This window comes from Misgurnus anguillicaudatus, chromosome 25, assembly GCF_027580225.2.
Source record: "Misgurnus anguillicaudatus chromosome 25, ASM2758022v2, whole genome shotgun sequence".
Taxonomy (NCBI): domain Eukaryota; kingdom Metazoa; phylum Chordata; class Actinopteri; order Cypriniformes; family Cobitidae; genus Misgurnus; species Misgurnus anguillicaudatus.
Window position 1 is genome coordinate 13,089,768 of NC_073361.2, and position 11,702 is coordinate 13,101,469.

The following is an 11,702-nucleotide window of genomic DNA, read 5'->3' on the forward strand; positions in this document are numbered from 1 at the left end:
CATTTCTTTCTTTTATTTGTGCTCTTATAGAGTGAAGCGGCCAGTGTTGTGTTTTGTTCGGCCTCTTCGCTCACATGCGTGGCTCAGGCGTGCAACGGGGGGTTTGTGTGTTAGGTGTGAGTGTGTGTGTATGGTGGGCCCAAAATAAGTTTTCTTTATTAAGTAGCATTGTGGTTTATTTATGGTGTTTTAGTGGGCACGACACGGTTTGGAAAAATAACTGTTAATTTAACACTGAATTGCCATTATACGGTCGGCGGGGACTTTGATCAAGTTCATCATTTGCACCGACGCAGTAACGGACATCCTTTGTAATTTAGCGATTCTTATGAACTATCACTATATGGGGTGAGAGCCAGACAGGACCGCCGCTGTGGAGTTCAAACAACGCACATAATTGCAAAGTGTTGAAGTTTCTTGGACGCTGTGGGAAGATCGTAAAGTTCGCCGGTTGAGCAAAGATTTCCATACCAATCTAACGGGTGACGCAAAACGCCGACCCCTACCGGATACCATCAGGTACATTTCTTTCTTTTATTTGTGCTCTTATAGAGTGAAGCGGCCAGTGTTGTGTTTTGATCGGCCTCTACGCACACAAGCGACGCTCAGGCCTGCAACGGGGGGGTTTGTGTGTTATGTGTGAGTGTGTGTGTATGGTGGGCCCACAATAAGTTTTCTTTATTAAGTAGCATTGTGGTTTATTTATGGTGTTTTAGTGCTTAAACACCGGGGTACAGTTTGTATTGGAGCTTGAAGTTTCGTTCTAGATTTTATGTTGGCTTGACAAAGCCTTTCCTGTTATTTCCATACTGTTTATGTAAATATATCAATGCTATTGGTATAGTTTGTTAATGACCACCGTGTATTTCATGTGTACCTAAAGTAATGTGAAGAAAAGAGAGAGTTATTGCATAGCTGTTGATTTGAATTAACCCTTGAGGTGCCTGTAATTATAAACAAAAGAGACTGATACACTGCATAGTAAAGTAACTGTTTATTTGCATTTTGTACGCAGTTCCACTTACATTCACTGTGTTTAGTTTTTGTTCATTTATTTTTGGGGTTTAAAATAAACCTGTTGTATATATACATATTTCATTTTGTAAATTGTTATTACTTACCTGATATACTGAAGTAGTCATTTAAAAAAAGGGTGCTTTGTGAATAACAGAGTAAAATGTGATAAACAGTTTAGACAGCAAGGGGTCAAAGATCAGAAGTTCACGTCGAGAGACATCAATAACAGAATCCGGGTATTAGCGTCTATAACTGGGAGGGTGAATTTAACTCAATACCTGAAGGGGGCGCTACATAAGTGGGGGCTCGTCCGGGATTCTTGTTTTCTTGCTGGTAAACTGCTGGAACATATGCAATGTACTAGAGAAAGATTTTCATAGTTTATACTCACCTAGGGCAAACAATCATGGAAACTGGTGATTCAGTTTGGCAAGCTGAGCTTGATGATTGGTGTCAGCAGGCAGTAATTGATCGAAAACATGCAGTGCTGTTATTGGGAGTGCCTTCAGACATTGAGGTGGCAAGAATTGAAGAGACTGTTCAAACAGTCAAAGCATTAGGAAGGGTGAGAGTTCGAGATCGTAAAGCAGGGACAGAACCAGGGTTTGTACTTGTGTTATGTGAGTGCAAAGAAGTGATTGATCCTTCCCGCATCCCATCAGAAGTCATACCTGAAGGAGGCGGGAGACCATGGAAAATGACAGTAGCAGACAGTGATGAATCACCAACTTCTGGGTTTGCTGCGAAGCTATCACAGCTGCTAAAGCAAGAAGGGAAGTCCTTTTCTGATCTTCAAGCTATGTTTACTCCACCCAACCCAAATGCAGGGTCCCCAGAATCGATAATTCGTGCAGTTGGGGAACTGCTGGAAAAGACTGCCAAACCTGTCAGTGATGGAAGTGCATACCGACGTTTAAGGATATTTTCAGGGACTATCCCTGTTCCGGCGGGTGAAGAGGGGTTGGAGAGCTGGATGGATCAAGCTAGAATGATGGTTGTGGAGTGTGAATGCTCGGAGAAAGAGAAACGCCGACGCATCATTGAAAGCTTAAAGGGTTCAGCTCTAGATGTAGTGAAGGCTGTCAGATTTTCCAACCCAGAGGCAACGTCCCTACAGTATCTTGAAGCTCTGGAGGGTGCTTTTGGAACACCTGAAACAGGCGAGGACTTATATTTCGCTTTCAGGTTGTTAAGGCAGAATGTTGGAGAAGCTCTCTCTGATTTTTTGAAGAGGCAGGAAAAGTCTTTGACTAAAGTGGTGCAAAAAGGTGGACTGCTCGGGAGGAATGTGGACCAAGCAAGAGTCGAGCAGCTAATTCGAGGAGCTGTTGAGTCTGATTTGATGTTGCTTCAGCTAAGGTTGAGAGAAAGGCGTGGAAACCCACCTACTTTTCTAGCTCTCCTTAATGAGATAAGGGAGGCTGAAGAAAGCGAAGCAGCCAGGCAAACTCTGGGTTTCACTACCAAGTCTTCTGCCAAGTTGCGAGAGAAATCATCCAGTTTGGCTGGGGTGAGAGAATTAAAGGCTGAAATTCAAGAGCTCCGTACAAAAGTAATGGAAAGACCTACTACAGTACCTGAGTCAGAGGTGGTGTTGGAGTCAAAGCGTTTACCAGGTAGGAGAGGGGGTGACACAGTGGGAGATTCAGAGCTTCAATCATTGAAGAAACAGGTGCAAAGACTGGAAGAGCAGTTGTCTTCGCTGAGTGTCAGACAATCTTCACAAGTGACAAGAGATGCACAACCTCTAAAGCAGGCTGAAGTTTCTGTTAAAGCTAGATCTGAGAAGACTAAGGAAGATTACTTTTGTTACAAATGTGGGGAGGATGGTCACATTGCCCCGAAGTGCCCAGGTCCTGAGAATTATGCTCGTGTGATACAGAAGCTGGTGCGGTCATTACGGCAAGCCAAAAGTACCAAAATGGACCAAAGTAGCAGTAAGGATGATAAAACCAGTTTTTCACGGAAAAGTCAGACCGTTGTGGTTGAGGAAAATAGTCTTCCTGTAGGGTTAGTAGGTCCAATCCTAACAATCAATATGAAGGTTAATGGGCAGCCCTGTGAAGCCTTACTAGATAGTGGATCTCAAGTCACTATCATCTTTGAGTCGTGGTATGCTAAATATCTGTCCTCTGCACCCATTCAGTCTCTCTCTGGTTTGTCCATTTGGGGTCTTAGCACAGCCAGCTATCCCTACAAAGGATACGTTTTGGTAGACGTTAAGTTTCCTGCTTCTGTCACGGGCGTTGAAGAGAATGTTTCTGTCCTTGCACTGATTTGTCCTGATCCTGAAGGTCCCGAACAAGTACCTGTCATCATTGGCACCAATGCAAGTTTTTTCAAACGTCTGATAGGGGTCTGCACAGAAGATCATGAAACAGATGTAGCACACATGTTAAGAATTCAACTACACAATCTGGAAGTGACATCACCTATAAAAAGTGTAGGTGAGAAGCCTGTTGATCTACCTGCTGGGAGAGTGAAATGGGCTGGCCCAGGTGCTTGTGTCATTCCCTCTAGGGGAGAAATGTGTGCTGTTTGTACAGTGGAAGCGCAAACTCCATTGGAGAAGGACATTTTCCTTGTAGAAACTCCATCGGGGGATGTGTTGCCTGCTGGACTTTTCATTGTTCCAGTCGTACTACATTCTTCTGCTGTGGAGGAGAACAAGTGCAAAGTGTTAATCAAAAATGAGACATGCAAAGATGTAACTATCCCAATCGGGACAGTTGTGGCTCATGTATTCCCTACAGATACAGTGACCGTAGCGTCTGACATACAAACAAAGTCTAAATGCATTGATCCAAAGCTGTTTGATTTCAGTAAATCCACCATTCCAAAAGAGTGGGAAGATCGACTTCGGCAGAAATTGTCTGAAAAAGGGAATGTATTTTCTCTTGAAGAATGGGACGTGGGATTAGCAAGGGATGTCAAACATCGGATCCGGCTAAGTGACCCTAGACCATTTAGAGAACGATCCCGACGTATTGCTCCAGCTGACATTGACGATGTCCGACGACACCTCAAGGACCTGTTGGCGGCGGGGATTATTAAAGAATCCCGAAGCCCTTACGCTTCCCCAATCGTGATTGTCCGTAAAAAGAGTGGAGCAATACGTATGTGTGTGGATTATCGCACATTGAATAGCAGAACTCTGCCAGACCAGTACACTACTCCACGCATTGATGATGCTTTGGACTGTCTCGCTGGAAGCAAGTGGTTCTCCGTCTTAGATCTTCGGAGCGGCTATTATCAAATAGCCATGGCTGACGAGGATAAGGAGAAAACTGCCTTCATATGTCCCTTGGGATTCTATGAGTTTGAACGAATGCCACAGGGTGTTAGTGGGGCCCCTGCGACATTCCAGAGGCTCATGGAGCGTGCAGTCGGAGACATGCATCTGTTGGAGGTTATAGTGTATCTTGATGATATTATTGTCTTCGGGTCCACCCTAGAAGAACATGAGGAGAGGCTGCTTAAAGTCTTAACACGGTTGGAGGAGTATGGTTTGAAAATCTCACTTGATAAATGCCAACTCTGCATGTCCCAGGTTAAGTATGTGGGCCATATTGTCTCCGCTAATGGTGTTGCTCCTGATCCGGAGAAGATAGAAGCCGTTTCTAAATGGAAGATGCCCACAGATCTGAAGACTTTAAGATCCTTCTTGGGATTTTGTGGGTTTTATCGAAGGTTTGTCAAGAATTACTCCGCAATCGTGCGACCCCTTACTGAACTCACCAAAGGGTATCCTTCAGCTAGAGGAGATGGAAAACGGACAACAGAGGGGAGGTACTTTAAAGAGTCAGAGCCATTTGGTGAGCGGTGGAATGAAGACTGTACTGAGGCCTTCAAAACCATAATATATTGTCTCACTCATGCACCTGTCCTGGCCTTTGCTGACCCTACGAGGGCTTATGTCCTACATGTGGATGCAAGTTTGAATGGCTTAGGGGCAGTACTGAACCAAGAGTATCCTGAAGGGCTCCGCCCAGTTGCATATGCCAGCAGGAAACTTAGTGCAACAGAACAGAGATATCCAACTCATCAGCTTGAGTTTTTGGCACTGAAGTGGGCGGTAGTCGACAAATTTCATGATTATCTTTATGGAGTGAAATTTGTAGTAAGAACAGACAATAACCCGCTCACTTATGTGCTCACTACAGCAAAGTTGAATGCCACAGGACATCGCTGGCTGGCTGCTTTATCCACATATGACTTTAGTGTTCAGTATAAGCCAGGACGTCATAATATAGACGCTGATGTGCTGTCTCGCTATCCTTTGTCAGAGGAGTCACCTGTTGAATGGATGGAAATACCCCAATCAGGAGTAAAAGCAATCTGCCAAAGAGTAGCGAGCGACAAAGATGGGGAACATGTCGCCAGATTGGTCGATCAATTGGGTGTTGATGCAAGTATGGTTCCGCCCATTTATGCTTGCCTTGCACAGTTAGAATCAGGGAATTTGAAACAGCTGACTTGTGGTGAACTTCAGATTGCTCAAGACAATGATCCAGTCATTGGGCCAGTGAAGCTAGCTGTGGAAAAAGGACAAGTACTTACCTCTGTCACAAGTTCCAACCCACAGGTGACTTTATTGCAGAGACAGGGCTCTAAGTTGGTTATCCAAGATAAGCTACTGTACAGAGTGTCCAGCAATTCCTGTAGTGAAGAGAAAAAACAACTTGTGTTACCTCAACAGTTCCATCGACAAGTAATGTACTCTTTACATGATGATGCAGGACACTTAGGCATCGAACGAACTACAGAGCTTGTTAAGGATAGGTTTTACTGGCCTCACATGACTTCTGAGATTGAGACATATATCAAGAACTGTGGAAGATGCATAGCCAGAAAGTCTTTGCCAGGGAAACGCGCTCCTTTGAATAACATCACAAGTAATGGGCCTATGGAATTGATTTGTATTGATTTTTTGTCAATAGAGCCAGATTCCAAAGGAGTAGCTAATGTCCTGGTCATCACTGACCATTTCACGCGCTATGCTCAAGCTTACCCGGCAAAAGATCAGAAAGCAGCAACGGTTGCAAAAATCCTCTGGGAGAAGTTCTTTGTGTATTACGGGTTGCCAGCCCGTATACATTCGGACCAAGGGAGAGATTTTGAAAGTAGGCTGATAAAAGAACTCTTGGGAATGCTAGGGATAAAAAAATCAAGAACGACACCCTACCACCCTCAGGGAGACCCACAGCCAGAGCGATTTAATAGAACGTTGCTTTCCATGCTGGGCACTTTGGATTCTACTAAAAAACACAACTGGAGTCAGTATATCAGCAAACTAGTGCATGCATACAATTGCACTAAAAACGATGCTACAGGGTACTCACCCTACTTCCTTTTATTTGGGAGAGAAGCCCGTTTGCCAATTGATGTGTGTTTTGGCACTACTCCTGTCAGGGGACGAGGACAGACATACCAGAAATATGTAGAGGATTTGAAAACAGATCTTCAGAAAGCCTATAACCTTGCTTCTGAAACTGCACTGAAGAGCCATCAGAGGAATAAACGCCTCTATGATCAAAAGGTGAGATTTCAAGATATAAGGCCTGGTGACCGTGTGCTAATTCGAAATCTGAGTTTCACTGGAAAACACAAATTGGAGGATAAGTGGAATTCAGCTCCTTATATTGTTCTTGAAAAGCTTAACAATTTGCCAGTGTACAAACTCAAACCTGAAGAAGGGATAGGTGGACTCAGGACAATGCACAGGGATCACCTTTTACCAGTTGGAGAATTAGTAAGGATGTCAAAACCTGTAGGTAGTCCAGAAGTTTCTCAAGGACCAAAGACCAGGTCTAGAGCTGCAAAAGAGCACAAAGGACTATCGGAGAAGAAAAGAGTACTGGACAGTCTTGAAGCAGTGGATGATTCTTCGGAGAGTGATGAGGAAAGACATGAGTACTACTCTTCAAACTGGTCTGGACAGTGGACACCGTTAACTCCTGATTTTCATCATAGTTTTGAGGTCAACAGGGACGAAGTAACTGCTCAAACCGACAGTGAATCTCAACCTTCAGGAGAAGATGAAGTTGTGGAGGAAACCTGTGAAAACGGTGATTCTAGATCAGGAGAAGAAGAAAGTTTTGAAATGGAAGATCACAGCTCAGGAAGTGCTTCAGACTTGGATCCTGAACCCATGGAACAACGTCCTAAAAGAGAGCGGAAACCTGTGTCTAAGTTAAGCTATGATGAACTAGGCAAGCCCAGTGACCGAACTGTAACAGTTGTGCACAGAGGAATAGTTATCTATCTGACAGATTCCTCCGAAATTGAACTTTGCTCCTCAGAAAGAGATCAACATTTATCTAAGTGTGTAAGATGTTCTAGAATAAGTTCAAGTTCTAAGAATAGCCTAATCATTCATATGTAAAAAGTAGTATACTCATGGGGACATGAGAATTTCAGAAGGGGGAGAATGTAACCCAGGTTAATTTTTATATACACATTGGTTCATTATCTACATTTCTTCATATATTTATTTATTTGTTTAATTATGTATTTATTTTGGGGAAACATGACAATATGGTGCTTTAAAATGTAAGAGTATATTTAAATGGAAATGTACATGTTCAGACATGTTTCTGTGAGAAAGTGTGTTTAGTGTGATAGGATTGGTTAAAACACGGGTTAAACCCGCCTTCTGTCTGATGTGAGTTCGGTGATTGGTTTGGAGGGGTGTCGGTAAAGAGAGATGGAGAGAGAAAGAGGGAAGGATGATGTGATGTTATCAACACGATAATATGTAATGTTTAGTCGAACGAAACTTGTGTAATTTAAGTGTTAAACACTGTTTTTTTTCCGTGGTGAAGTCAGTGTGACAATCCAACGTAGTCAGCACGACACGGTTTGGAAAAATAACTGTTAGTTTAACGCTGAATTGCCATTATACGGTCGGCGGGGACTTTGATCAAGTTCATCATTTGCACCGACGCAGTAACGGACATCCTTTGTAAATTAGCGATTCTTATGAACTATCACTATATGGGGTGACAGGAGACAGGACCGCCGCTGTGGAGTTCAAACAACGCACATAATTGTAAAGTGTTGAAGTTTCTCGGACGCTGTGGGAAGATCGTAAAGTTCGCCGGTTGAGCAAAGATTTCCATACCAATCTAACGGGTGACGCAAAACGCCGACTCCTACCGGATACCATCAGGTACATTTCTTTCTTTTATTTGTGCTCTTATAGAGTGAAGCGGCCAGTGTTGTGTTTTGATCGGCCTCTACGCACACAAGCGACGCTCAGGCCTGCAACGGGGGGTTTGTGTGTTAGGTGTGAGTGTGTGTGTATGGTGGGCCCACAATAAGTTTTCTTTATTAAGTAGCATTGTGGTTTATTTATGGTGTTTTAGTGCTTAAACACCGGGGTACAGTTTGTATTGGAGCTTGAAGTTTCGTTCTAGATTTTATGTTGGCTTGACAAAGCCTTTCCTGTTATTTCCATACTGTTTATGTAAATATATCAATGCTATTGGTATAGTTTGTTAATGACCACCGTGTATTTCATGTGTACCTAAAGTAATGTGAAGAAAAGAGAGAGTTATTGCATAGCTGTTGATTTGAATTAACCCTTGAGGTGCCTGTAATTATAAACAAAAGAGACTGATACACTGCATAGTAAAGTAACTGTTTATTTGCATTTTGTACGCAGTTCCACTTACATTCATTGTGTTTAGTTTTTGTTCATTTATTTTTGGGGTTTAAAATAAACCTGTTGTATATATACATATTTCATTTTGTAAATTGTTATTACTTACCTGATATACTGAAGTAGTCATTTAAAAAAAGGGGTGCTTTGTGAATAACAGAGTAAAATTTGATAAACAGTTTAGACAGCAAGGGGTCAAAGATCAGAAGTTCACGTCGAGAGACATCAATAACAGAATCCGGGTATTAGCGTCTATAACTGGGAGGGTGAATTTAACTCAATACCTGAAGGGGGCGCTACACAAAATTTTACACTCATTTAAGCATTTATGTAAACTAACCGGGTCATAGCAAAACCGCTTGCTATCGTGACTCTGACAGTATATAAGTTAGAGTTTAAACAACGATATCATTCATCATTAATCCAAGCAATGAAAACGACTATAGACATTTTACACTCATTTAAGCAAGTATGTAGCTATAATCATACTTACAGGTTGTGGTTAGGAGACGCATGTTGTTCCAAATAAAGTGGGTACTGAACCATCTTTCATTGCCAAACGTCTAAATCCCTCAGTTAAAAAATAATTTTAAGCACTGATTCTTCACAGCCAGACACGTTTAGTATATCCCCCCTTGAAAAAGTCTCCTTTGGTGAAAACAACACAAACTGAAAACACAGCTAACTGTGGGCGGGTCATAGTTTTCGTTTCTCCTGGGCAAGGCTGTAGGCGGAGATTAGTATCTCATGTGACGTGGATAAGTTTGTGTGACGTGGATAATATCAGGAAGAAGACTCACTCCCTATAACGACTCGTTTCAGCGATTCAGAGTCGACTCCCTGCTTTAGAAGCCAATAACTTTATTAATCGTGCACTTTTTGGTTCAACTAGTTTACACGTTGTTTACATTGATGGACAGCTACATGACACACTGCAATAAAGGTTAGTTTCGATTTTGGATCTGTGTGGCTCTTTAATATTTGAGTTACTTTTTCAAAAAAGTAGTGCAAGTTACTTTTTTTTGTTTAATTCGATTAAAATAAATATGTACTGAATAAACTAAACGTAGTCAAATTATGCACTCTCTGTGTACACGCCTAACAGTTTGAATCAGAAACTGAGATGGCAGGCCAGAGCTCGACATTTTTGTGATGAAATATGCAATTTCGGAATGCAGAACTTTTCAGTCTTAAAAAACACCTGCAAGGCCTGAAAGAGATCAAGCCAAGAAAACGTAAGCATTACTTTCCATGAAATGTAACTAAGTAACGCAATTCGTTACTTTTTTAGGAGTAACTTAATATTGTCATGCATTACTTTTAAAAGTAACTTTCCACAACACTGACGGTTACTATAGTAAGACAATAATAAATTTGTGGTAACTTTAAAAAACTGGTAACTGTATGTTTTAGGATTCATTTGTCTGAAACAAAACTCGTGTTCACAGGCGAGCGTTTTGAAAAGTCGAAGAAAGCGGCGCATCCTGCGTATTACATGCATTTTAGATGTTAATGGACCCTAATGCAAGAATTCCAATAAGTGGTCGGGAGTCAGGACACAATTAACTTGGGCATAAAGCAGTGCCTACATTTCCCACCCGCAAATTACGCGAGTGCATGGGACTGGATAATATTGTGAGTGCTGGCAACATAAGGACAGCAACCTTCAGGGTCCTCCTGATGGCCAATCCGGGCTTGCTTGAGTTTGTTTATATCTTATTGGTGCGGTTAAAATAAAATGTGATCTTATAGAATGTACTATCAGTTGGATAAAGGGGAATAAATGAAAATGTAACATTGGTTAAATGTATAAAAGATTAGAATAGAAACCGATTCTGCTGGGATGACATGGATCATTAGGTTTAATGCAAACTGGTGGAGTCAATGCCAGCTCGACTGCATTGACTGTGAATAAAGCTAAAAAGAGACATAAAGTACCAAATACAGATGAAATGTGAAATTGCTCAAAAATGACTGATACAATACAAATTGTTCTTTTTAAATTCGTAAATTGCAAAACATGCATTTTTATTACCAATCATATCAACATGTATGTAGCCCGTCATGTGCTCGTCTTTTCTAAATATGTGTACGGCGCATGTAAACATATGTGCGTATCACATGTGATGTCAAAATAAGTGCCTGCTGCAGACGCGTCGAAGGAGTTTATGATAAAAGAGACGCTTGCATTTGAAAGATACTCGCTTATTCTCATGTGTAATCAGAGTTTAGTATTAAGTGAGTGTCTTGCATGTTTTTTTTTTAACACGAGTGTCTTTTGAGCGTCTCTTTTATCATAAATCATTTTGACACATGTGCAGCAGGCTCGTATTTTGACCAAAGGCATGATGCACATAGGTTCACATGACACACCGAACACATATTTGGATATGACGAGCCACACACGACACTCCGAAAACATTTTTTGAATTCCTGTCCTCGGAAGAGAAGTCACCGGCCGGCACTAATTTTGTCAAAAGTGTGCAAAATTGGAGGTGGGGACATGTACCACAGCACAATACACTAATGTATGTGTATAATTATTAAAGATGATGTGCCAACGGAAGAATTTGCAGACGATGCATATTAACAGATTTTAAATTGTGTCTCAATGGGTTTTGCTTTGTATCCCCACTCAGGAACATTTCAGTATAAATGGAGTATTGATTTGTATTAATAGTGCCTCGTGCACCACGCTGAAGTCCATTAACTGAAAACAAAGAGCTGCGTTAAATTGCAATTAAGTGATAAATGAGCTGGCGAATATAGTCACAGCTATTTTGGCTAATTTCTAAAGTTATATAATGCCCTTATGCCTGAAGTAGTTTATAATATCTGGGTGTTATATTCTCATGAATTAGTAATTCCTGAAGACTGTTAGGGGTTTATAAAATCTTTCGTAAAGGATTAACCAGCAAAGATAATTTAACCTTACCACTAATCCCAGAAAAAGGTGAAAAACTTTTTTATTTCGCTACCATGATTTATTACATTACTTGCTATTGCTAGTCATTACGGGGGA

The 11,702-nt window shown here is 41.5% G+C and overlaps 1 protein-coding gene across 1 annotated transcript; it reads left to right on the forward strand.

The window, feature by feature from the left end:
- Positions 1-241: 241 nt before the first annotated feature.
- Positions 242-8,994, forward strand: LOC141362067 (uncharacterized). The gene has a single exon (XM_073863828.1). The coding sequence runs from the start codon at positions 1,424-1,426 to the stop codon at positions 7,400-7,402; it is 5,979 nt and encodes a 1,992-aa protein (XP_073719929.1). The 5' UTR covers positions 242-1,423; the 3' UTR covers positions 7,403-8,994.
- Positions 8,995-11,702: the final 2,708 nt, after the last annotated feature.

Bases quoted from the DNA above. Each gene is read 5' to 3' on its own strand.
- LOC141362067 (XM_073863828.1), top strand. From the start codon at position 1,424: ATGGAAACTGGTGATTCAGTTTGGCAAGCTGAGCTTGATGATTGGTGT.